The sequence below is a fragment of the Erythrolamprus reginae genome, chromosome 7 (assembly GCF_031021105.1).
Source record: "Erythrolamprus reginae isolate rEryReg1 chromosome 7, rEryReg1.hap1, whole genome shotgun sequence".
NCBI classification, from domain to species: domain Eukaryota; kingdom Metazoa; phylum Chordata; class Lepidosauria; order Squamata; family Dipsadidae; genus Erythrolamprus; species Erythrolamprus reginae.
The window spans coordinates 11,033,639-11,061,303 of NC_091956.1; the positions used below are offsets into that span (position 1 = coordinate 11,033,639).

The 27,665-nt window shown below is 43.3% G+C and overlaps 1 protein-coding gene across 1 annotated transcript in view; it reads right to left on the reverse strand.

Annotated features, from left to right (window-relative positions):
• Positions 1-20,629: 20,629 nt before the first annotated feature.
• ADGRA3 (adhesion G protein-coupled receptor A3) overlaps positions 20,630-27,665 on the reverse strand; it is a 68,552-nt gene continuing 61,516 nt past the window's right edge. Inside the window, exons 18-19 of the mRNA XM_070756975.1 lie at positions 23,791-23,886; positions 20,630-22,456 (exon numbers count right to left, since the gene is read on the reverse strand). Of these exons, the coding sequence (XP_070613076.1) occupies positions 21,193-22,456; positions 23,791-23,886 (1,360 nt within the window). The 3' untranslated portion in view covers positions 20,630-21,192. The remainder of the gene's footprint in view (positions 22,457-23,790; positions 23,887-27,665) is intronic.

Below are 27,665 nucleotides of genomic sequence, written 5' to 3' on the forward strand. Positions count from 1 at the left end.
TGAGGAATAAGGCAGCATGGAAATCTAATAAATAGAATTCTTTATTGGCCAAGTGTGATGCGACACACAAGGAATTTGTCTTTGGTGCAGATGCTCTCAGTGTACATTAAAAAAAAAAGGCATTTGTCAAGAATAATAAGGTACAAAATGATTGTCAGAGAGGTCAAATAAGCAATCAGGAAACAATCAATATCAATATCCTAAGCTGCATCAACAGGGGAATACACTCCAAGACCAGGGAAGTCTTAATACCACTCTAGTACACCCTGGTCCGACCACACCTGGAGTACTGTATTCAGTTCTGGTCATCACACTTCAAAAGAGACATTGGAACTCTGGAAAAGGTGCAAAAAAGAGCAACCAAGATGATTAAGGGATTGGAAACCAAGACTTACGAAGAGAGACTGCGGGAACTGGGCATGGATAGCTTAGAGAAAAGGAGGGCCAGAGCGGACATGATAGCAGTCTACAAGTATACAAGGGGATGTCACAGAGAGGAGGGGATCACTTTATTCTTCAGGGCACCAGAGGGCCGGACGAGGAACAACGGATGGAAGCTGACCAAGGAGAGATTCAACATGGAGATATGGAGGAACTTCCTGACGGTCAGAGCGATCAACCAATGGAACAACCTACCAGCAGACGTTGTGAACTCCAACACTCTGGACATTTTTAAGAGAAGATTGAACTGCCACTTGACTGGTGTGCTATAGGGTTCCTGCTTGGGCAGGGGGTTGAACTCGATGGCCTTCATGGCCCCTTTCAACTCTAACAATCAATCAATCAATCAATCAATCAATAAACAAACAAATAAATAAATTGAATGAATGAATAAATGAATAAATAAATAAATACAAATTGTAAGGATACAAGCAACAAGTTAAAAAAAATGGTATGGCACAGGTTCCAATAGAGCATCTGGGCCACGTAGTTGTGCCTCTGTTTGTAGTCTGTGCGATTTTCTTGCAGCCGCTGAGGATGTGATCAATCATCAGCTTCCTTGCAAAGTCTGCAATTTGGGTCCTCAGCTGATTTTCCGATCCTAGCCTTGATTGCATTTGTTCTGATTGCTTGCTCCTGGGCTGCAAGAATCAAACCTTCTGTCTCCTTCTTCCATGTTCCATTAGTGAGCCATAAACAGGACTTCTCCTTATCAACCTTTCCTTCAATCTTGTCGAGGAATTGCTCATGCAAAGCTCTATTGCATCAGCTGTTGGCTCTGGTTTGCATTGCAGTTTTCCTTTATTGATATTATTGATCATTAATCATTATCATTAATAATGACACCAAGCTGGCAGGGGTAGCCAACACCCTTGAAGACAGGCTCAAATTACAGAAAGACCTGGACAGACTAACACAGTGGGCCCACACCAACAAAATGATGTTCAACATCAACAAGAGCAAAGTCCTTCACCTAGGTTAAAAAAAAACCTGAACACACATACAGCCTGTGAGAAACCCTTCTCAGCAGTAGTGACAGCAAAAGAGATCTCAGAGTCTTGATGGATAATCAACTAAACATGAGCCAACAATGTGCAGCAGCAGCCAAAAAAGCCAATACAATCCTAAGCTGCATCAACAGGGGAATACACTCCAAGACCAGGGAAGTCTTAATACCACTCTACTAGGCCCTGGTCAGACCACACCTGGAGTACTGTGTTCAGTTCTGGTTACCACACTTCAAAAAAGACATTGAAACTCTGGAGAAGGTGCAGAAAAGAGCAACCAAAATGATCAGGGGTCTAGAAACCAAGACTTACAAAGAGAGACTGCGGGAACTGGGCATAGATAGCCTAGAGAAAAGGAGGGCCAGAGGGGACATGATAGCAGTCTACAGGTATACAAGGGGTTGCCACAGAGAGGAGGGGTAAGTTTATTCTCCAGGGCACCGGAGGGCCGGACGAGGAACAACGGCTGGAAGCTGACCAAGGAGAGATTCAACCTGGAAATAAGGAAGAACTTCCTAATGGTCAGAACGATCAACCAGTGGAACAACTTACCAGGGACGTTGTGAACTCCAATACTCTGGACATTTTTAAGAGGAAATTGGACTGCCATTTGGCTAGGATGCTATAGGGTTCCTGCTTAGGCAGGGGGTTGGACTTGATGACCCGCATGGTCCCTTCCAACTCTAACAATAAATAAATAAATAAAATAAAATAAATAAAATCATTATTATTATTTCCGTATAGCTTTAGAAATGTTTTCTTGGTTTAGCCGGTGCTCCAAGCTTCGATGAATTCTTATAGAGAGAGAGAAGCATTCTATTTATCCCTATTTAGATTACAGGTCTCTTTGTTTAACAAGGTTAATATGAACTCTAATCCATTTTATCCTTCTTTCAAGCTCCGAGATGCAAACCTGTTTGACTTCAGCCGCAAATCTGCTGAGTTCTTAGCTCATCGGCTTGGCTCTTTAGGTTCAGTGACCACGATCTAATAAGTTGGCAGAGATCGCTCGTTTCTTGCTGTCAACCAGCAGGATTCATGGTGTGAGTGCATTTGCTTTGCAGAAACAGAATATATATTCCAGTTCATTTCCAAACATCGCTGTCTTTTTGGAAAGGAGATGTTATGGACAAATTTCCTTCAAAAACGTGCCAGGGATTCATCAAGATCTCTTTGTTAACCATTTCCCCTCGCTCCTTCCTGTCACTCCCTAGAACAGAGGTCTTCAAACTTGGCAGCTTTAAGACTTGAGAACTTCAGCTCCCAGAATTACATACAAACTGAGAGACACGACCTTGTAGATGACCCTCACTCTGTCAAGGACCTTGGACAGTGAAGGGCTATTGTTGGGTTGTCTCGGTTAGCTAGGCTATGAAACCTTCGACAACACCGATCAGGGAATTTTAACAGAGCGTGGATGTGTGATAAAGCCAAGACACAGACTTAGTTAAATAAGTATTATTTACATATATACAAAATATAAAAACAATCCAGAATAAGCACGAAGCAAATAGTGATACCTCGTCTTACAAACGCCTCGTCATACAAACTTTTCGAGATACAAACCCGGGGTTTAAGATTTTTTTGCCTCTTCTTACAAACTATTTTCACCTTACAAACCCACCGCCGGCCCTGGGATGCCCTGCCTCCGGACTTGTGTTTTTGTGATGCTGCAGGGGAATCCCAGCAAGGGAATCCCAGCAGCGCAAAAACGGGTGCTTCACTGGCAACGGAAGTCCGGAGGTGGGGTTTCCCAGCGAGGGGAGCCTCAGTGAAATCACAGCATCGCAAAAACACAGAAGTCCGGAGGTGGGGTTTTTTGTTTTTGCGATGCTGCGATTTCACTGATGCTCCCTTCGCTGGGAAACCACACCTCCAGACTTCCGTTGCCAGTGAAGCGCTCATTTTTGCGATGCTGGGATTCCCCTGCTGGGATTCCCCTGCAGCATCGCAAAAACACAGGTCTGGAGGTGGGGTTTCCCATGGAGGGGACCCTCAGGGAATCCCAGAAGCACAAAAATGGGCGCTTCGGCTGGCAAAAGGGGTGCATTTTGGGCTTGCACGCATTAATCGCTTTTCCATTGATTCATATGGGAAACATTGTTTCGTCTTACAAACTTTTCATCTTAAGAACCTCGTCCCGGAACCAATTAAGTTTGTAAGACAAGGTATCACTGTACAGGATAATAAGCACAGAGCAATTACAAAGCAAATAACACTGAGCAAATAGCACTGAGCAAATAGCACTGAGCAAATAGCACTGAGCAAATAGTACTGAGCAATTACAAGATTGAAGCACAAAGCAAAATACTATATAGATAATAAGCACGAAGCTTATACAAGAAGATACGCACGAAGCGTAAACACAACTCCCCCTCTCTCAGGCAAAGTAAAAGGAAGTGACTGAGCAGAATAATGAGCTTTTATAGCTTCAATGAGGAAGTGACGAAACAGCCTTGAATATTAACTCTTCAAGTACAAGTTAACTCTTTAAGTACAAGTTTGGTACAAGTGTACAATATGCAGTTTACAATGGCAATCCCTAACAACCATGTACCCTGTACTAACAGCTACCATTTTTTTTACTACCACACTGTGGGCGTGGCTTATGCAGGACGCCCTGCATTTTCTTTCAACACCTTTCATGCAAATTGGGTGTTCTGGGGTGGAGCTCCAGTTTTGCTACCCCAAACTGACTGGAGCATTCTGGGACTTGAAGTCCACAAGTCTTAAAAGTTGCCAATTTTGGAGACCTTTGCCCTAAGCGAGAGAAACTCACAATCTTCATCCTCAACCTAAGTAAGTTCTACCGGATAATTTTAAGAAGCTGAAAAAAGGAGGTGAGAAAGGGACAAGCAAGACTTTTTGCAGATCTTTAAATTTTAATGTTAATAATGCTGTGGATTAAAAAAAAATAAGATGAGAACAGCTGCTGTTTTCACCGCTTAGTCCCACCTGAATCTTCAGGAAGTGAGAATTGGCTCTCAGCAAGCAAAGAGAAACTCATAGATTCAAATATTTGGCAGGTGGAAAGCTCTGTCTTTTTCCCAGGGATGTTTTCAAAAGTCTCCCCAGTAATATTTTTTGTTCCAAAATCAACACTTTCCCATCGTTTATTGCTTTACAGAAAACATTTATCCTTATCCTTGGAGCAAATAAATCTCCAGGTTGGCTTAGCTTGCAAATTACGAGGGTCGCCCAGAAAGTAATGCACCACATTTTTTTCTTCAACAATTATTGAACACAATGAAACTTACACACAAGAAAGAATGATATGTCTTCTACACTCCCTATTTTTCCACGTAATCTCTGTCCCCTTCTATGGCCTTCCTCAAGCGAGACACAAGGGCGTGTATGCCGTGTCGGTACCACTCCTCGTTCTGGTCATGAAGCCATTTCTGCACTGTAATGGCCTCCCCCTCTGTGCCCAGCGACTAACCGTACTTCTGTCGACTGCAGATTCTCCATCAACTGTATATCAACGTTTATGAATGTTCCCAACAGTTTCTTTCTTTGCAGTGAGAAATTCAATGATGACACACTGTTTTAACGTACATCAGTTAGAGGCACCATTTTGAAACACGGCTGCAACTATACTATCTGTCTGAAGAAACGCATTTGTACCTCGAGATTCGACTCATCACCTTGAGATTCGACTACTGTAATGCTCTCTACATGGGGCTACTTTTGAAAAGTGTTCAGAAACTTCAGATCATGCGGAATGCAGCTGCGAGAGCAATCATGGGCTTCCCTAGGTATGCTCATGTTACACCAACACTCTGCAGTCTGCATTGGTTGCCGATCAATTTCCAGTCACAATTCAAAGTGTTGGTTATGGCATTGGACCAGAATATCTCCGGGACCGCCTTCTGATGCACGAATCCCAGTGACCGATTAAGTTGGCCTTCTCCGGGTCCCGTCGACTAAACAATGTTGTTTGGCGGATCCCAGGGGAAGAGCCTTCTCTGTGGCAGTCCCGACTCTCTGGAACCAGCTCCCCCCGGAGATTAGAACTGCCCCCACCCTCCCTGTCTTTCGTAAACTCCTTAAAACTCACCTCTGCCATCAGGCATGGGGGAATTGAGGCATTCCTCCCCCCCCCGGGCCTATACAATTTATGTATGGTATGTCTGTGTGTATGTCTGGTTTAATAATGGTTTTTTTTAATTTTTAAAATTTATTAGATTTGTTGTGAGTTGTTTTATTGTACGTTGTGAGCTGCCCCGAGTCTACGGAGAGGGGCGGCATACAAATCTAATAAATAAATAAATAAATAAATAAATGAATGAATGAATGAATAAATAAATAAATAAATAAATGAATGAATGAATGAATGAATAAATGAATAAATAAAAATAAAATAAAATAAAATATAAAATAAAATAAATAAAATAAATAAAATAAATAAAATAAATAAAATAAATAAAATAAATAAAATAAATAAAATAAATAAAATAAAATAAATAAAATAAATAAAATAAATAAAATAAATAAAATAAATAAAATAAATAAAATAAATAAAATAAATAAAATAAATAAAATAAATAAAATAAAATAAAATATAAAATAAAATAAATAAAATAAATAAAATAAATAAAATAAATAAAATAAATAAAATAAATAAAATAAATAAAATAAATAAAATAAAATAAATAAAATAAATAAAATAAATAAAATAAATAAAATAAATAAAATAAATAAAATAAATAAAATAAATAAAATAAATAAAATAAATAAAATAAATAAAATAAATAAAATAAATAAAATAAATAAAATAAAATAAAATAAATTACTGAAGGCTGAGAAAAAAAATGTGATGCATTCCTTTCTGGATAACCCTCATACAAGAAGCAGGGCCAAGAATAGGGATTAGTCGGGCTTGTATTGTATCTGAAGGATAGCGACAATTGTGTCGGCATTTCTAAGCATCCTCGTGTTTTAAATGTTTAATTGGGCAGTTTTCAACCGAGATTTCAGCGCATTTTTGCTTTCTGCGCATGCACAGAAGCAAAAATATGCTGGGGATATGTGCCCATTAAATGGATGGTAGCAGCAATCTGCCCCTGGTGGAGAGGACAGTTTACCAGGGTGCAAAATGCTTTTCCTTCCCCACAGAGATGGGGAAATGCCCCTTAGACGCGATGCTTGGAGCGATCTCGAGTTCAGAGAGCAATTTGACTGCAGCTATTGAAACTAAAATTAGACCTTAAAGCCCAAATAAACATCTCTGGCTTTCCGGAGATGTTATTCAGCTAATGTTTCATGTTGAACTCGTTGCTAATCCTGCCCGCTATATAGAAGGCAGAGCATCATTATTGTAAGAGGCCCTTTTGACTTGTATTAACATAGCAATTTGAGAGGCTTCTTTGCAAAACCCAACTTCTCAATAGGGAGGCATTTTTTTTCCGCCTGACGCTACTATTCTCCTTTTGACCCAAACAGGATGAAAGTTTAATTATCTGTTTCCTCCTGTTTTATTCTTTCAATGCAGCTGTCAGGTTCGAATCTTCGTCGCCAGTGTAGTGTACTTGAAGAGCTCACCAGCCGAGTTAAAAGGAAGACAAGCTTTATTACAACAATACAAGTAAGAAGAAGCACGGAACAAACCACGATGACACTTTATATGCAGCTACCATCAATGAAGTAGCCAATCATATCCTGCGTGTGGCTAGCGAATGGTGTGGGCAGAAAAGTATAGTGTCTGAGTGGCAGTCCCTTTGGGACTGGGTGGCATAGAAGTCCAAAATAAATAAATAAATTGCACCTAAGGAGGTTGTTTTGATTTTCTTTTTTTTGCAAAAGCAAAACCAACATCATTTAGAAGCAATTACAAATGCCTTCAATGAGAATTTAAAAAATACAATATCCAATTAGAAAAAGCCATACTTTTATCTCCTTCTTTCTTCCCCACTCCTTCCCCACGGTGGAAATCCAATCCAGTGAGTTTTAAAATCACACCGCATTTTGGAGTTGGAGGGAGGGGGGAAATTAGCTGGCTGGGCTTTTTTCTCTTTCTCTCAAGGGTGGAAATCCAATCCAGTGAGTTTTAAAGTCACGCCGCATTTTGGAGTCGGGGCAAATGATCAAGTTCTGGTAACCTTATTCTAATTGCCAATTCCAGCGCAGAGGTCAGACCTCCGCGCTGGAATTGGAAACTCGTGGGCAGACATCTCAAATCTCTTGAGCTATAGCGCACAACTCACGTTAGAGGGAACACTGCCTAGGACATTACACACCCAGTCTGTTTAAAGAGAGGATCTAGTGATGGGCTGCTACCAGTCAGGTGCTCCATTCCGGTAGGAAATTCCAGGATGCGCATGAATCTGCACATCCCTGATGCATGCATGCATGCCCCACGTGAAATTTGGCTGATGTGCATGCTCAGAGAGCAAAATCTTATGTGAGGATGCTCTCACGAGCGAGATTTTGGTGTTTTTTGCATGTGCGCAAAGATATAATCGAAAATCGCTGAAATCTCATTTGCGCAACCTTGCATGAAATTTTGCTTGCTGCACATGCGCAGAAGCCAAACCTCATGCTGACGAGCATATGCGCGCCTGCCAAATGTGTCCACACCCCGACAATCAGTAGTGCCAAAGACCAGCGGCCCATCACTGAGAGGATCTATGTATTTTATATATTGTTTTAAGATTTTATAGCCTCTGCCAGCCCTTAAGATGCTAAGTAGCTTTCATAAATGTTTAAATTTTGGGGGAGTTTTGCGCCCCCCGTCACCTAAAAATGGGACAGGGGGAATTATTTCTTCAATGTTGCAAAAAAGTGTAACGCTCAGCTAAACCTCCTTCAAATGGATTTTTGATTTTTGTAGTGAATTCATGGAGGCATTCCGTGCAAAAACATAGGAATGGTTTGCCACAACTGCCTTCTGGGATTTAAATGCTGTCCTTCCTGATCTTCCTTAAGCTTAAGGGGGGCATTTGCCCAGGTCCGCCTGGTGCACCAGTTGCGGCCCTATTTGGACTGGGAGTCACTGCTCACAGTCACTCATGCCCTCATCACCTCGAGGCTCGACTACTGTAACGCTCTCTACATGGGGCTACCTTTGAAAAGTGTTCGGAAACTCCAGATCGTGCAGAATGCAGCTGCGAGAGCAATCATGGGCTTTCCTAAATATGCCCATATCACACCAGCACTCCGCAGTCTGCATTGGTTGCTGATCGGTTTCCAGTCACAATTCAAAGTGTTGGTTATGACCTATAAAGCCCTTCAGGGCATCGGACCAGAATATCTCCGGGACCGTCTTCTGCCGCACGAATCCCAGCGACCAGTTAGGTCCCACAGAGTTGGCCTTCTCTGTGGCGGCCCCGACCCTTTGGAACCAACTCCACCCAGATATCAGAGTTGCTCCCACCCCCCTTGCCTTTCGTAAGCTTCTTAAAACCCACCTCTGTCGTCAGGCATGGGGGAATTGAGATATTCCCTTCCCCCTAGGCTTATAAAATTTATGCATGGTATGTCTGTATGTATGATTGGTTCTTTAAATTGGGGTTTTTAAAATTACTTTTAATATTAGATTTGTTTATATTTTCTTTTTACTGTTGTTAGCCGCCCCGAGTCTGCGGAGAGGGGCGGCATACAAATCTAATAAATAAATAAATTAAATAAATAAGCTCCAAATCCAGCAGATATCTTTTAAAAAATGCTTTAGTTATTCATTCCCCCCCCCCAAATTTAAAACATCACAATAATTTTACACAGATCCATACCCGATCTCTTATGTTGTATCTATTTTGTAATATATACTGCTCAAAAAAAATAAAGGGACCACTCAAAGAACCCATCCTAGATCTGAATGAATGAAATATTCTCATTGAATACTTTGTTCTGTACAAGGTTTAATGTGCACAACAGGTGAAATTGACTGTCCATCAGTATTGCTTCTTAATGGGACAGTTTTATTTCACAGAGGTTTGATTGACTTGGAGTTATATTGTGTTGTTTAAGTCTTCCCCTTTTTTTTGGAGCAGTATACTTTATATTTTTATGTTTACATAGTTCCGTTTTCCATACGTTCTTTCACATTGTATCACATTGCTATTTTTGTTTTCAATCTAATGATAACATTTATTCCAAGTTTGGAAAAACTTACGGTTTGCCCGTTGTGCTAGTTTTCACACTCCGAGGCTTCAGGAAGCCTCTGGAATGTAAAAAACAGCATAACCAGCAAAACGGAAGTCACTTTTTTCAAAACTTACGGTTTGCCTATTGGGCATTTTTTTGCTTCCCTAAAACCTCTGGAGGGCGAAAAGGCCTTCTCAAGGCTGAAAAATCCAGTCTAGTGTGTGCATGCAACTTAGTGTGCATGCAACATAGCGCAGGAGTGACACAGGGCAACACCTTGTGTGCCTTCCGATACAGTTCCACATGCCGTATTTTTTCCTTCAGGTGCCGAAATTGTATGAGTGCAAACTATTGTTATTGCGCGAGTGCCCACATTCATGATTTATTGTTGTGAGCCACCCCAAGTCTCTGGAGAAGGGCGGCATACAAATCTAATAAATAATAATAACAATAACAATTGTTGTTGTTGTTGTTGTTGTTGTTGTTATTATTATTATTATTATTATTATTATTATTATTATTATTATTATTATATGCCTGAGGAGGCCGAAAACACTTCCCCCAACCCTCGGGGGCCCTCTGGAGGCCGGAAATGGCCTGTTTCCCAACTACAAAAAGATATTGACAAAATTGAAGGGGTCCAAAGATGGCCTACAAAAATGGTGGAAGGTCTTAAGCATAAAACGTATCAGGAAAGACTTAATTAACTCAATCTGTATAGTCTGGAGGACAGAAGGAAAAGGGGGGACATGATCGAAACATTTAAATATGTTAAAGGGTTAAATAAGGTTCAGGAGGGAAGTGTTTTTAATAGGAAAGTGAACACAAGAACAAGGGGACACAATCTGAAGTTAGTTGGGGGAAAGATCAAAGGCAACATGAGAAAATATTATTTTACTGAAAGAGTAGTAGATCCTTGGAACAAACTTCCAGCAGACGTGGTTGGTAAATCCACAGTAACTGAATTTAAACATGCCTGGGATAAACATATATCCATCCTAAGATAAAATACAGAAAATAGTATAAGGGCAGACTAGATGGACCATGAGGTCTTTTTCTGCCGTCATACTTCTATGTTTCTATGATGGGCCCAGAAGGCTCATGTTTCACCCTCCCCAGGCTCCAAAGGCTTCCCTGGAACCAGAGGAGGGTAAAAATGCCCTCCCCCATCCTCCTGGAGGCTCTCTGGAAGCCAAAAACGCCCTCCCAGAGCCTCTGTGTGAGCCAAAAATCAGATGGCCGGCACACACATGCATGTTGGAGCTGAGCTAGGGCAACGGCTCACGTGCCAGCAGATATGGCTCCGAGTGGCACCTGTGGCAACCGTGCCATAGGTTTGCCATCCCAGTCCTAGACCGTTCGAGACAGTTGCCCAATCTCTTCTTAAAAACTTCCACATTTCTAAAACTGTGCATCCGTCAAAGGGTTAAATTCCCATTGACCTATATCTCCCTGTCGTTTCCCTCCCCACGGTTACCTCTTTCTGCAACGCAGTCTCTCCTTAACGCCAGAGACTTACTTTATCTTCAAGAAGGATCGTTGTAAAAAATAAAAATAAAAATCACCCTTTGATAAGCCATAACTTTTGGGTTTGCCAGGTAAATCAATTTTAATTAAACTTAGTACACGGGGAGCACTGACTCATTCCTTTTCTCCCCCCCATTTCTCCAAGTCTGGTTGCAGCAGACTTGTCAATATTGAAGTCGGGGAAACAAAGTGTTACAACTTCTAATCATTGTTCGTTGTCCTTTCACAGCTGTATTGGGTGTTGGGGCTGAGAAGCCCACTAGGAGACGAAGAAAATGAATCTTCCAATGTGCTTAAGACTGCTAGTTTGAAAATAAAAACTCACAAAGCCAGAATAAAACCAATTGTATTAATTGATTGATTCATTGATTCATTCATTTGATTTGATTTGTATGCCAGCCGTCTCCTTAGTGGATTCCAGGCGGCTATTTAATTTAAATTTAAATGTAATTTAAAACCCCATTCGAGGTAGAGAATAGGATTTGTGCGAGCTTGCAAATGTTGTTCCATATTTTCAAAGCTTGATCCAATAAGCAATTTTAGGAGAAGGAACAAAACATCAAGTTTGGATTCTTTTTTAAAAAAATTACAGGTATTCCTTAGATTCACAAACATTTTTGGTTTGGGGGTCTTCCAACCTGGGTTTCTTTCCGATGTGATCCACCAAGTCAGAAACTTGGCATTCAGTTCAGTGATGCATTTACAGTTTAAAACAGTTTAATCTCTGACTGGAGATCACATTAATTAATGCAATTATTCTATCATTAGGGGAACATCTGCTCCAGGCTCTTATAGGCTTTCGGTCACAACATGTATCCCAGCCTGATGCCGTCCACATGCATTTGGATTACAAATCTCATAACTCCCACCCAAAGCCCATGTTACACCCCAGCTGCATTTATTCCTCTTAGTTTTTTGCTCTTTGGAGAGGGTGGGCATAAATAGCTTTCTACAAGGGGGAGTAAGTTACAAAGCCCGTAGCTCTCGTGTGGAATGTTTGCGGGAGAAATTGGTGTGACTATCGTGTAGCAGGAAGCCAGCGGAAGAGAAAGAGCAGTGCCAGGGGTCAGGAGATCATCAATGAGCATCCTCATTCCGTTTCCCTCCAAGTGCGAAGTCTGCACTGTGATACACTACCTGAATGCTAAGGGCAGGAACGCTGGTGCAATGGGTGCCCAAGATGCTTCCTGAAGTGCACAACATCGACCGAGTCAGTGCCACCTGTTGTACATACTCTTGATCAGCTGGAGGATGATGAAGATATTGAGGACTCAGATTCAGATAGTGTTTATGAAGTAGTGGGGGGCCTGGGGTTACAGGTAGTAGAACAGGTGGGAGGCCAGCCACAGGATGGGGCTATGAGTTCAGGATCTAGTATGGGAGAATTAGAGGCACGCTGGGTTAATCCTAAATTCAGAAGAATTCAGAAACGTAGAGAGCAAAGGTCTGGAAGAAGATATTAAGGAGAGGAATGGGTTAAATAATTGAGTGAGGTATTTGGCCCGTCAGGGGACTAGTGAAGAAGAAGGGTGGAGTTTCAATGTTGCCGAACAAAAAGATGTTGAGTTTTTATGCCGCTCTCCAAGTAAGCCAAGTATTCTGTGTGATTAACTGTCCGTCTGCTGTTTTTTAGTGTTCATGCTTTTACGAAATAAATCGTCTAGCAGAGCAGAAGGAATGTAAGGAATGCAATTAAGAAAGATAACGGAGCCAGGAGAGATACACCAGTATGAAATGTGTGTGTAGCCAGAAGAGAATAAAATGGAGTTTCTTTGTTTATGAAATAATGTGTTTGATAAAAGTTATTTGTACTTGCTGAATTTCCACCAGAAACCAGAACACCGCCTGAGAATTTGTTGACCATTTGGTGATGGACGGCGAGGCTTTTCTCAACTGTAGAGTGACAGGAGATGAAACTTGGGCTTCTCACCCTACTCCAGAGAGCAAACGTCAATCAATGCAGTGGTGCCATGCCCATTCTCCTTCAGCCAAAAAATTCAAAACTCAACAATTGGTGAGAAAAAATCTTGGGCCTCCATCGCGCACAAATCTCGGGCCCCCATCGCAGCAGCATTCTTGCCATCAGCATTCAGGTAGTGTATGACAGTGAGCACTTCACACTTGGAGGGGAACAGAATGAGGACACTCATCTCTAACCTTCACAACACCAGTCGATGATCTACTGGCCCCTGGTACTGCTTGTTCTCTTCCACTACACAATAGTAATACCAACTTCCCTTGCAAACATTCCCCATGAGAGCGATGTGCTTTGTAACCTTACTTTCTGGGTAACCATCATATTTTCCAGGATAGGAATGGTTTAATGGTTATGAAGAAGAGGCAAAAGACGATGAACATTGGAAAATAAAAGAAGTAATATAAAATTAAATAAAGAAATCTATTTTCATAGTTGCCACTTATTCCAATTCTTTGTGTCTGCTGCCGTGCTTCCCGATTTGCAGAAGTGGAAGTGTGGGTGTGCGAGGTTGTGCAAACCCCGTTTGCACAACGGGGCTGGCGTTCCTCTTTTCCCGCTTGAAAAGACCGATAATAAAGAGAAAGGAGATAAAAATGAAAACAGGTGAGCACACACCTCCTGGAAGATGTTGTCCGTGAAGGTTGCCATAGAAACTTTGGCTTATCCCGACTCAAAAGTGAGAAATTGGACTTATGCCTATTTTAAACCCAGCCCGAATCACTTTCGAGGCAGTGTTATGAATGTGATTTTCAATTTGCCTTTTTTCCAACTATTTTTTCAAACTTTTTGTTCTAGACTGCAGCCTTCTGCTTTCTCATCAAACATTAGCAAGTGCTACCCTGCTTAGTTTCCAAGCCCTAACCAAAAAAACTCCTCAACCCCACCCCAAACAAAAAGCCCCACCCTAGATATTTGCAATTTCCAAATATTTCTTGATAGAACAGAACAGAGGAATGGAATGGAACAGAACAGAGGAATGGAATGGAATAGAATAGAGGTATGGAATAGAATGGAACGGAAAGGAACAGAACAGAGGAATGGAATGGAATTGAATAGAATAGGTCCCACAGAGTTGTCCTTCTCCGGGTCCCATCGACTAAACAATGTTGTTTGGTGGGCCCCAGGGGAAGAGCCTTCTCTGTGGCGGCCCCGGCCCTCTGGAACCAACTCCCCCGGAGATTAGAACTGCCCACACCCTCCCTGTGTTTCGCAAACTACTCAAGACTCACTTATGCCGCCAGGCATGGGGGAGCTAAGATATTCCTTCCCCCTAGGCCATTACAAGTTATGCATGGTATGTTTGTGTGTATGTTTGGTTTTATAATAAGGGTTTTTAGTTGTTTTATTAATTGGATTGTTACATGCTGTTTTTATCATTGTTGTTAGCCGCCCCGAGTCTACGGAGAGGGGCGGCATACAAATGCAATAAATAAATAATAAATAAATAAATAAATAGAGGTATGGAATAGAATGGAACGGAACAGAATAGAGGAATGGAATGGAATAGAATAGCAGAGAAGTGAAGGGAAGAATAGAATAGAACAGAGGAATGGAATAGAATGGAACGGAACAGAACGGAATAGAGGAATGGAATAGAATAGCAGAGAAGAGAAAGGAACAATAGCAGAGAAGAGAAGGGAAGGGAAGAGAAAAGAGAACAGAGGAATGGAATGGAACAGAACAGTTACCGTACCAGTAGCAATCCATTACTGTACCTCTCCCTCCTCCAATTCTTGACCCAGCCTAAATTGTTTAACTGTGAGAGATCAAGCAAGGTCCACGTTGCCACTTCCTACGACATTACATTTCAAATGTGGATCCAGTAGCAATGCATCCAATTTGAAACAGGTATCTCAGTTTCATTTTCCTTCAACCAACCCAACCAAAAAATAATAATGCAGAATCTGCTATAAGTTTGCTTAATGGGCCAGATCCAAAGGGACTCCTTTCATTCTGCGGTCTCTGCTTCAATATTAAATGGAAGGAACTTATTTCTAAGAAGAATTTTACAGTTCTACCGAACCGTTACAGTACATCATTAGGGCAAAGCCATCGCATCCAAAATCACCTCCTTAAAATGCACGCACGTTCTTTTGAAAAATTAAATCTTGCATTGTTCTATTTGTTCGGATAGGCACCGCAGTTGCTGCGTAACTGAGAGGGGGAAATTGCTCTTTGGAGCAGAAACGAACATTCGAACGGATACATTTGTTCTGAATGCACAAATTGTCACTCGTCACATCCCTCTTTTGCTTGGAAATCAGGATTATTTGAAAGAGAAAGAGAGCAGCCCTAGTTGCTCTGAGATGGCGGTTTTGTTTGGAAGAGTTTAGTGGTAAAGAATTTAGAATTTAGTGGTGAATTCCATGTGGCCAGATATCAGGAAGGTGGAAGGAAAGAAGGAAGGAAAGAAGGAAGGATAAAAAGGATGGAAGTAAGTAGTTTAAGTTTAAGTTTAATCAGATTTGTATGCCGCCCCTCTCCGCAGACTCGGGGCGGCTCACAGCAACAGCAACACAATGTACAACAAATCCAATATTTAAATTAATTTTAAAAAACCCACAAGTTAAAACCAATCATACACACTAGCGTACCATACATAAATTTTATAAGCCTAGTGAGAAGGAACATGTCAATTCCCCCATGCCTGACAACAGAGGTGGGTTTTAAGGAGCTTACGAAAGGCTAGGAGGGTGGGGGCAACTCTGATATCTGGGGGGAGTTGGTTCCAAAGGGTCGGGGCCGCCACAGAGAAGGCTCTTTCCCTAGGCCCCGCCAATCGACATTGTTTAGTTGACGGGACCCGGAGAAGGCCAACTCTGTGGGACCTAACTGGTCGCTGGGATTCGTGCGGCAGAAGGCTGTCCCGGAGATATTCTGGTCCAGTGCCATGAAGGGCTTTATAGGTCATAACCAACAGTAAGTAAATAAGTAGGTAAGGAAGGAAGGAGGGAGGGGAGGGAGGGAAGGAAAAAAAATTGCAAAATTCTATCACATGTAGGTATAAAAATATTTAAAAGGAATTAAATAAATATACAAAATAACAATACACTTATGGCTAATTAAACCTACAATACCGTAAAACATTATGAACTAATAAGTCAAATTCTCATCACAGCTGATCCGAGGCACAGGTCCTGATCTGAAGGATTTTAAGGGCTGCTGCACAAAAGTTGGCAACTGTTGTATGTTGTGGCAGGATTAGCATCTGAAAGCGGCAGGGAAGTGTAAAATCGCCCTCTCCGCCCAGAGGATTTATACAGTAGTGGTGAAATGAGGCTGTGAACGTCTCTTGTCGTAGAAAATATTGTCCCTCCGCAGATAGATAGATAGAGATAAGATATAGATGATAGATAGGATATAGATGGATGGATGGATGAATAGGAGATAGATAGATAGATAGATTTGTTTATCTTCAAGTTCTTTCCAAAAGGGGTTCATTAACCTAATTTGGTTTCTGCCTCTAGGATGTTTACATTTTATATCACTTCGTTTGGGGGGGGGGGTGAGTCATTGCGCAGTCACTCATGCCCTCATCACCTCGAGGCTCGACTACTGTAACGCTCTCTACATGGGGCTACCTTTGAAAAGTGTTCGGAAACTTCAGATCGTGCAGAATGCAGCTGCAAGAGCAATTATGGGCTTCTCCAAGTATGCCCATATCACTCCAACACTCCGCAGTCTGCATTGGCTGCCGATCAGTTTCCGGTCACAATTCAAAGTGTTGGTTATGACCTATAAAGCCCTTCATGGCACCGGACCAGAATATCTTCGGGACCGCCTCCTACCGCACGAATCCCAGTGACCGGTTAGGTCCCACAGAATTGGCCTTCTCCGGGTCCCGTCGACTAAACAATGTCGTCTGGCGGGACCCAGGGGAAGAGCCTTCTCTGTGGGGGCCCCGACCCTCTGGAACCAGCTCCCCCCTGAGATTAGGATTGCCCCCACCCTCCCTGCCTTTCGTAAACTCCTTAAAACCCACCTTTGCCGTCAGGCATGGGGGAACTAAAACACCTCCCCCTTGCCCATATTGTTTTGTTGATTGATTGACTGTGTGCCTGTTTTTTTTATATATACTGTTTTTATGAGATTATTAATTTTAAATTGTAACTAGATGGGTGGGCATTGGATTTGGTATTATGTACTGTACTGTTTTTTATTATTGTTGTGAGCCGCCCCGAGTTTGCGGAGAGGGGCGGCATATAAATCCAATAAACCTAACCTAAACAAGCATCCCATGCAGCCGAAGGGCCTCTGGGGCATGGTTTTGTTCCGAATCGTAGTTTGATTCACATCTAGAGTCTGAATAGTGCCAGCAAAAAGGGAGATGCAATCTAGAGTGATGAGATTAGGAGCAAAGAGATCTGCTGTAAGTAGAGCGGAGCCGCAAAAACATTGCATTAGCAGCTGTAAACATTTCTGGAATCTTATGCCAGATGCCTCTTTAGGAATATAACAGGAACGAGGAGCAATTCTGCCTTTAAAGACTGTATAATTAGAAAGGCAAAGGCTGTCAATCAATAACGTGGGAAAAAACACCACCGTTCTTTTGAACGGCATCGATCCAGAATGTTTCAACAGTGCTCAAATAAAATTTAGTTTAATTAATGTAGTTTGATTTATTAAATTTATAGGCCATCCATCTCCTGGTGTCATACAGCAAGTAAAAAACAATATAAAAATTTTAAATACCCAATAATAATAATAATAATAATAACAACAACAATAATAATAATAATAATAATAAATTCATCATTTCTAGGCCAGAGCTAGTTACTATTGCTCAACAGGAACAATTGGGTTTAAATGAAGCAGGAGTGGTTAGCGACACCCTTGTCTCACTGGAGGAAGGCCATAGAACGGGACAGAGATAACGTGGAAAAATAGGGAGTGTAGAAAAAAACATCATTCCTTCTTGGGTGCAAGTTTCATTGTGTTCAATAAATAATTATTGAAGAAAAAATGTGGTGCATTACTTTCTGGGCGGCCCTCGAATCACACATGCACAATCCGCATTTATTTATTTATTTATTTATTTATTTATTTATTTATTTGATTTGTATGCCGCCCCTCTCCAGAGACTCGGGGCGGCTAACAGCTAGGAAAAAGAGAACGTTTTGCAAGAAAAAATAATTCCAAGGTGGGATCAGGAACGGAACGGTTCAAAGCGAAGGGCCAGATCCCAAGAAGCCACTGGGATAAATGGTCGAGGAAATCTCTGGAGCACAACGTCTCCCAAGGTTCCCCAGCACCACCGGCCAAGGCCAGAGAGAGAATAAGGGCCCTCAGAAGTCTGGTCACGGCACAGATGGGGGGGGGTTCCCAATTTTCTGGGATATTCTGCCAATCTCCAGGCGGTGATGAGGCACAGCAATTCCCTCTGGGGAGAAACTGTGTATCCAAATCACTACATTTTAGACCTTATTTTTTTGGAGATTGTGTGTGTGTGGGCATGCAATGTTGTGTTTTTTAAATGTGGTATTTTTTCAGCGTATAAGAAGCACCTTTTTCCTCCCTAAAAGAGGCTGAAAATTCAGGTGCATCTTATACTCTGAATGTAGCTTTTTTCCAGCCCTAACCAGCTGCTAATGATCTTCCCAGTTCTTACTTTGCAGGCTCTTTCATTGTTACTCTCTCTACTTTACTAGATAAATGGTCAAAGCAATGGAAACTGCAGTTTAATGTTTCCAAATGTAAAATAATGCACTTGGGGAAAAGGAATCCTCAATCTGAGTATTGCATTGGCAGTTCTGCGTTAGCAAAAACTTCAGAAGAGAAGGATTCAGGGGTAGTGATTTCTGACAGTCTCAAAATGGGTGAGCAGTGTGGTCGGGCGGTAGGAAAAGCAAGTAGGATGCTTGGCTGCATAGCTAGAGGTATAACAAGCAGGAAGAGGGAGATTGTGATCCCCTTATATAGAGCGCTGGTGAGACCACATTTGGAAGACTGTGTTCAGCGCTGGAGACCTCACCTACAAAAAGATATTGACAAAATTGAACGGGTCCAAAGACGGGCTACAAGAATGGTGGAAGGTCTTAAGCATAAAACGTATCAGGAAAGACTTCATGAACTCAATCTGTATAGTCTGGAGGACAGAAGGAAAAGGGGGAACATGATCGAAATATTTAAATATGTTAAAGGGTTAAATAGGGTTCAGGAGCTAAGTGTTTTTAATAGGAAAGTGAACACAAGAACAAGGGGACACAATCTGAAGTTAGTTGGGGGAAAGATCAAAGGCAACATGAGAAAATATTATTTTACTGAAAGAGTAGTAGATCTTTGGAACAAACTTCCAGCAGACGTGGTTGGTAAATCCACAGTAACCGAATTTAAACATGCCTGGGATAAACATATATCCATTGTAAGATAAAATACAGGAAATAGTATAAGGGCAGACTAGATGGACCATGAGGTCTTTTTCTGCCGTCAGACTTCTATGTTTCTATGAATGTTTTCCAAGCTCTAAGTTTTTCCAGTTTTTTTTTCATTGTTCTAACTTGTTCCGAATTAGTTTTTTCCAGCCCTAACCAGGTGGTAACGATGTTCTCAGCTCTTACCCGCTTGCAAGTACTTTCATCTTCACTCTCTGTGAAGAATGTTCTCCAAACTCTGTCTTTGTAGTTTTTTTTATTGCTCTGCTTGCTCCGAATGTTTCTTTCCAGCTCTAACCAGGTGCTAACGATGTTCCCAGGTCTTACCGGCTTGCAAGCTCTTTCATTGTTATTCTCTGCAAAGAATGTTTTCCAAGCCCTAAGCCTTTGCAGGGTTTTATTTTCATTACACTTCTTGCTCCAAATGTTTTTTTTCCAGCCCTAACCAAGTGTAAATGATGTTCCCAGCTCTTACTGGCTTGCGAGCTCTTTCATTGTTACTCTCTCCGAATAAAGTTTTTTTAAAGCCCTAACCACGGGATAAAATAATGTGCTGAAGCTGACCAGATTAAGGACGCTAGGCAGATGAATACCTGTTAAGCAGATTCTTTTCCCTATTATCCTCCACAAAAACTAAGGTGCGTCTTATACTCTGAAAAATACGGTAGAAAGAGTTGATGTCGTGACTGGCTGATTCAATTCCTTTTGCTTTCCTTTGAAAGCTACAAAACCATGCATATCATCTATCCAATCAGTGGTTCTCAACCTTTCTAATGCCAGGACCTCCTAATACTGTTCCTGATGTTGTGATGACCCCTAACCATAAGCCTAGCGCCAATTCTCCCAACAGAGCTTGAAGCTGATTGGCAGGAAGGTCAGAGGGACACTCCCACTGCAAATGCCTGATTGGTTGGATTGTAAAAATATGTTCCAAGGTGCCAGAATAGCTTTAGTTCCTAACACCAGGGGAAATTTGTCTTTTCCCATGAGAAATGGTCGTTCGACACCCCCTCCCCCCCAAGGGGTCTCGACCCACAGATTGAGAACTGCTGCTTTAAACTACAAGAGGATTTGGTCATTGGCTAGAAAAGCACGCTACACATTTGGGTTAAAGATTGTGTCAGACCCTGGGAACAAAATTCTGCGCATAGTTAGCCAGCCATAGTCTTTATGGCCAGAATGGGGAAAAACACAAGCCGTAGGATAGCATTGGATACGCGACAGAAGTTTAAAACAAGTTATTTATTTTACCCAATTAAATACCAAAAAAAAAATGAAATGTATTGGACGTATCAAAGAACGATCTTACATGGAAGGGGAGGGGGGAGAATTAACTGTCCAGGTTTGGCATCACATAAAAGATGGTAAGGAAAGAGCAAAATTGTAAGAAAACGTCACCGATAAAAGCCGATCTGTGGGCAGGTCCACCTTCCCAAGGGAGACCCTCACTCTTAAAATACCTTCATGAGCCAACCACAGAAAATGATTCGGAGCCAAGAACCAATGCTCCTTTTAACAATAGCTCTTAGACTTATCTACCGCTTCCTAGTGCTTATACAGCCCTCTCTAAGCGGTCGACAGAACCTGCCTCTTGCCTCCAAGAAACTGGGTCCTCATTTGACCCACCTCGGAAGGACGGAAGGCTGAGTCAGCCTTGAGCCGGTAGTGAGATTTGAACCGCTGAACTACAGCTAGTAGTTAGCAGAAGGAGCCTACAGTGCTGCAACTCTAACCACTGCGCCAACTCCGGCTCTTGTTTAAACCCTTCTAGGAATGTTCAGTAGCACTACACAGTAGTTTCATGTTTCCATAAGCCGGTCCTGATATTCCCGGTGCTGTCGGCACTCAGAAATGCCGCGTCCTGGGCGCTGCTTTTGGGAGGCCCGTTCTGGACTGCTAAGTTTAAACCATAGGACTTCTGCTGCCCTTCCAGCTCGACCACGATGGGCTTCCTCAGAGGGTCCTTCTTAACAGCGGGCGGCGGCACTGTTTTATCGGTGTTCCGGTGGCCCTTTTGGAGAGTGCTGTAAGTGTCACTGCTGTCCGGCTGGGACTGGTTGTATTGGCGTTCCCGGTAGGCCAGGTATGCTCTCCGGGTCCGCGAATGCCCTTCCGAGGTCGTTTGCCGCGTCTTAATTAAGCCGTTCTGCACGCTCCCTTCCACACTAGTGGGGACGTCATAGGCGTACTCCCGCAAGACGGTCAGCCTGCTGGCGCGGTGCCCTTTGCTCCGGTTCTTGTGGTGGCGGCCGCCAGGGTGCCCGTTGGTGCGCAAAGGCATCTCCAAAGGAGCCACGTGCATCTTGATCTCATTGTCGACCGAGTGTTCAGTAAGGCTGTTGTCGAGAGGAGGGGGAGGAGGAGGGTGGCCGGTGTTGGAGGCCGCCTGGCTCAGGGGACACTGGGCCGCCGCAACTTGGATATTGGTCAATTTGCAACCCTGCAAAGAGTTTTTCAGACTGGACGCGCTCTTGTTCGTGCATGAGGACTCGGCGCTGCTGTTAGTGCACTTGGCAGGGTCTCCCTTTGGGCCGCTCATGCCAGGAGGCTGGACATCAACCTGGACCGAATAGGCGCTCTTTCCGGGGCAGCAGGACATCAACCAAGAATGCCGGACGTCTTCTCTGTTCACACCATGGTGTGTTATTAAAAAGCTGCTGAGGCACAAGGCCAGGAGCCCGAAGAAGCAGCTGAAAACTAAATCCAAAGGGGGAGAGGAAGCCACGGAGAGGGCCCCCAAAACCCACAGAGTCACGTAGAGGAACAGAGTGAGGCTCACACCCCGGAGCTGCGCGTGGAAGCTGTGCTCGTTTTCCAAAGCGACGGCGGAAAGCAGCGAGACGGAGAGGGAATCCTGATTGTTCAGGCTGCCGTGTTCGTTCGGGGCCAGGCGCTGCTGCTCTTCGCTGGGCTCCTTCAGCTCAAACTTGCGTTCGGGGTGCCTCTTCAGCTGTATGAAGATGCTGAGGAAATACATGCAGTTGACGAAGATGATGAAGCCGGCAGGTCCGTAGAAAGCTCCCAAACTTGGCTCCCACGCCATCCAACAGCTGCAAGGAAAAGGACAATGCTAAGAAAGGCACTCCCTGTGCAATTTCTACAGCTGTTTCAGATCAGGCAGAAGCAGGTTAGCAATAGCATGTAGACTTATCTGCTGCTTCACAGTGCTTTTACAGCCCTCTCTAAGCAGTTTACAGAGAGTCAGCCTCTTGCCCCCAACATTTCTCATTTTACCCATCAAGGAAGGAAGGAAGGAAGGAAGGAAGGAAGGAAGGAAGGAAGGAAGGAAGGAAGGAAGGAAGGAAGGAAGGAAGGAAGGAAGGAAGGGCAACAGCATTTAGACATATATCACTTCCTAGTGCTTTTGCAGCCCTCTCTAAGTGTTTTACAGAGAGTTAGCCTATTGCCCCCAATAATCTGGGTCCTCCTTTGACCCACCAAGGAAGAACAGAAGGCTGAGTGAACCTTGAGCCTACTGAGATTCGATCTGCCAAACTTCTGGCAGCTGGTGATTAGCAGAAGCAGCTTGCAGTACTGCACTTTAACCACTGCACCACCAATAGATAGATAGGAGAGATAGGTAGGTAGGTAGATAGAGATAGATAGAGAGACATACTGTAGATAGATACTGTAGAATGATGGATGGATAGAGATAAGATATAGGTGATAGATGATTAGATAGATAGCATAGATAAATGATAGATAGCATTACCATAGCATTTATATACTGCTTCATAGTGCTTTTAAAGCCCTCTCTAAGTGTTTTACAGAGAGTTAGCCTATTGCCCCCAATAATCTGGGTCCTCCTTTGACCCACCAAGGAAGAACAGAAGGCTGAGTGAACCTTGAGCCTACTGAGATTCGATCTGCCAAACTTCTGGCAGCTGGTGATTAGCAGAAGCAGCTTGCAGTACTGCACTTTAACCACTGCACCACCAATAGATAGATAGGAGAGAGAAAGAATAGGTAGGTAGGTAGATAGAGATAGATAGAGAGACATACTGTAGATAGATACTGTAGAATGATGGATGGATAGAGATAAGATATAGGTGATAGATGATTAGATAGATAGCATAGATAAATGATAGATAGCATTACCATAGCATTTATATACTGCTTCATAGTGCTTTTAAAGCCCTCTATAAGCGGTTTACAGAGAGTGAGCCTCTTGTCCCCAACAATCTGGGTCCTCATTTAACCCACCTTGGAAGGATGAAAGGCTGAGTCAACCTTGACCCTATTGAGATTCCATCTGCCAAAATGCTGGCAGCCGGTGATCAGCAGTAGTTGGCAGTGCTGCACTCTAACCACTGCACGACCAAGCTTACAGGTTCTCCATAGCCCTACTACCCCCCCCCCCCCCGGTCAGGAAGGCAATACTCACTAGGCTGAGTGAGGCTTGTTCCCGTAATTTCTTATATTTGCAGCAGCCGTTATCCCGCAAACGATGACCGGGATTCCCCCACCAATTAGGTAGAACCTAAAAAAAAGGGAAGATGCCGACTATTGTTTTAAAAAGCCAGAAATATCAACAAAGGAGAAAATTTGTAGCTCAGAACAGTGTTTCTCAACCTTTCTAAGGCCGCGACCCCTTAATACAGTTCCTCGTGTTGTGGTGACCCCCAACCATAAAGTCTAGCACCAATTCTCCCAACAGAGCTTTGAGCTGATTGGCAGGAAGGTCAGAGAGACGCCCCCACTGTAAACGCCTGATTGGTCGGATTGCAAAAATATGTTCCAAGATGCCAGAATAGAAGCTTTAGTTCCTAATACCAGGAGAAATTTGTCTTTTCCCAGGCAACCCCCGTGAAATGGTCATTCGACCCCCAAAGGGGTCCCGACCCCCAGGTTGAGAACCACTGCGCTAGAAGATAAAGTGAAAGCAAAACCCACTTCTTCCTAGCACTGATGATGTTACTTACCACATTCTTCAGAGTACAGTGGTACCTCTACTTAAGATCTTAATTCGTTCCGTGACCAGGTTCTTAAGTAGAATCGTTCTTAAGTAGAAGCTATTTTTCCCATAGGAATCAATGTAAAAGCAAATAATGCGTGCAAACCCATTAGGAAAGAAATAAAAGCTCGGAATTTGAGTGGGAGGAGGAGGAGGAAGAAGAGGAGGAGAGTCACTGCCGAAGGAAGAAGGTGAGCCTCCTTAAGTGCCACCGAAAGGCTCCTCTGGCAGCCCAGAAAAGCCTGAGATGGCCGGGTTTAAAGAGGGAATGGCAGGAAACTGGCCGGGACTTCGTGCCGCTCTCAAATTTCCTGGAAATTTTTCCGGGCTCGGGTTCTTAAGCAGAAAATGGTTCTTAAGTAGAGGCAAAAAAATCTTCAGCACCCAGTTCTTATCTAGAAAAGTTCTTAAGTAGAGGCGTTCTTAAGTAGAGGTATCACTGTATAAGACACACCTTAGTATTGGGGGAGGAAAATAGGGGGGGAAATCAGCCTACCAGGTATTTATCTGGCTAGCATCCTTACTCTGGTCAGCTTCAGCACATTATTTTATCACCTGGTTAGGGCTGGGGAAAAAAATCTTGTTCGGAGGGAATAGCAATGAAAACAAGCCTGCAGAGACTTTAACTTTGGAGTAACAATGAAAAAATCATACAAGTCGGGAAGATCATTATTAGCACCTTGTTAGGGTTAAGAAACCTTTTTCAGAGGGAGTGGCAATGAAAACAAGCAAAGACTTAGGGCTGGAAAAAAAACGTATTCGGAGTAGCAATGAAAACAAGCTTGCAAGAGCCAGAAAGATCGTTAGCACCACGTTAGGGCTGGGGAAAAAAGCTTCTAAAAAGCTACATTTGGAGTATTTGATGCACCAAAACTTTCAGCCTCTTTTAGTGGGATGGTAGTTTGGGTAATGAAACATCTGCAAGAAAACCACCAAGCTCAGAGACCATGAGGACACCAGAGTAAGAAATAGGGTTTATCATCTGGTGGGCCTGAACGAACTAGAGGAGGCTTCTAAACCGCAGTACAGTGATCCCTCGATCTTCGCGATCTCGATCTTCGCGAAACGCTATATCGCGATTTTTCAAAAAATATTAATTAAAAATATTTTCCCACCCGATGACGTCACTCTCTTCCTTTCTCATCTTTCTTTCTCTCTCTCTTTCTCTATCTTGCTTCTTCCTCTCTCACACTCTCTTCCTCCCTCTCTCATCTCTTTCTTTCCTTCTCTCTCTTTCTCTATCTCTCCCCCTCTTGCTCTCGAGCGGCGAGCGGCGGGTGGGCAGCAGCGAGGAGCCGAAGATCGGGGTTTCCCCTTTGCGTGGGCGGCGGGGAAGACCCAGGGAAGGTTCCTTCGACCGCCCAGCAGCTGATCTGCTCGGCAGCGCCGCAGCAGCGAGGAGCCGAAGATCGGGGTTTCCCCTTTGCGTGGGCGGCGGGGAAGACCCAGGGAAGGTTCCTTCGACCGCCCAGCAGCTGATCTGCTCGGCAGCGCCGCAGCAGCGAGGAGCCGAAGATCGGGGTTTCCCCTTTGCGTGGGCGGCGGGGAAGACCCAGGGAAGGTTCCTTCGACCGCCCAGCAGCTGATCTGCTCGGCAGCGCCGCAGCAGCGAGGAGCCGAAGATCGGGGTTTCCCCTTTGCGTGGGCGGCGGGGAAGACCCAGGGAAGGTTCCTTCGACCGCCCAGCAGCTGATCTGCTCGGCAGCGCCGCAGCAGCGAGGAGCCGAAGATCGGGGTTTCCCCTTTGCGTGGGCGGCGGGGAAACCCCGATCTTCGGCTCCTCGCTGCTGCGGCGCTGCCGAGCAGATCAGCTGCTGGGCGGCGGAAGGAACCTTCCCTGGGTCTTCCCAGGTGCGGAAGTAAAAACACCATCTGCGCATGCGCAGCCATGGAAAACAGGGTGCGCATGCGCAGATGGTGTTTTTACTTTCGCACCACTATATCGCGAAAAATCAATTATCGCGAAGGGTCTTGGAACGGAACCCTTGCGATAATCGAGGGATCACTGTACTGTTAAAAAGACTTTATACCTTTTCAGTGATCATGAACTGAATAGATCAAAATCAAAGGGGCCTCCTCACCAATCCCAAATGCTTCCAGTGATGTTTGCCAATTGGGTTACTGGAGGGACAGAAGTATTTGAAGTTGCTGACAAGTGCTACTCTCAGCTCACCCAAGATGTAGGGGATGGCTTCATATGGTGTCCAGGGGGAAAGCATTTTGAAATTCCCTGATATTTCCCTGTAACTTGTGATCTAGTGAAGGTGTCACGCTGAATATTGACAGCCCCAGAGACATTTAGTAATTAAAGGGTTAACTGTGTGTGTTTTTACTAAGATCCTCCTATTATGATGTAACATCCTGCCAAAACTAACATCACTTCCTTCTTCTTCACCCTAAAATTCTATTCGCCATTTTTACCTCTATCATGTGAAGACATATTTGTTGTTTTGTCCCTCGCGACATGTTTTATTTTTGTACTTTTATAATAAAAGAAATCATGTTTTTAACAAATGATTAAAGGCTTCGTGTATCGCCTTCGCAGGGTTAATGTTCAAACGGACATTAATCACTTACAAACCGTGACAGAAGGCACGGTCGTAGATGATGTCATACCAAACGGCTAGGCCGTGGAGAAATATCGATAGCTGAGGAAGCAAGTTGTGGCCACGGTTATGCTCATTTTTGCTGGACTCTGCCATGCAATGGATCCGCTTTTTTTAAACATGATTTCCCCCTGACTTAAACATTTTAACACATTTTAGTTTCCCTCCCCCCTGATTTATTCTGGTTTTTTTCACAAATTCTCTAGTATTTCGTGAATCGCCGATTTCCCTGTCAATTCCCTGATTTCTAAGTTTGCTGGACATCCTGCTTCGCCTTTTTACACGTCCCGATTCTTCATAACAAAATTCCAGAGAATGGCTACATCTTTGCTCCCACTGCAACAGGAAGAGCTTCAGGTTCTATCCTAAGACAGGCCACGTGGGGCTCCCATTTTGGGATCAGTTCTTTTGGCATCTTGTGCCCAGGAAAACTCCCCATCCATTTCATTCCTCCTACTTCTATATTACTTTAGATGAGCAGGAAGCAAAAGTCCAACTAAAATCCTGGCGTTTACAATGGTTTTGCTCAGTTTTGAGGAAAGCTGATCAGCTTCTGCCACCTTGTGGACAAAGATGGGAGGAAATTATTTTAACGAATAAGATAAGAGAGCAATATTCAAATGCTTTCAAATATTCAATATTTATCTGGAGCAAGATAAATGACAGATAAGCATTTCGTTTCTTAGCATTTTTCTATTT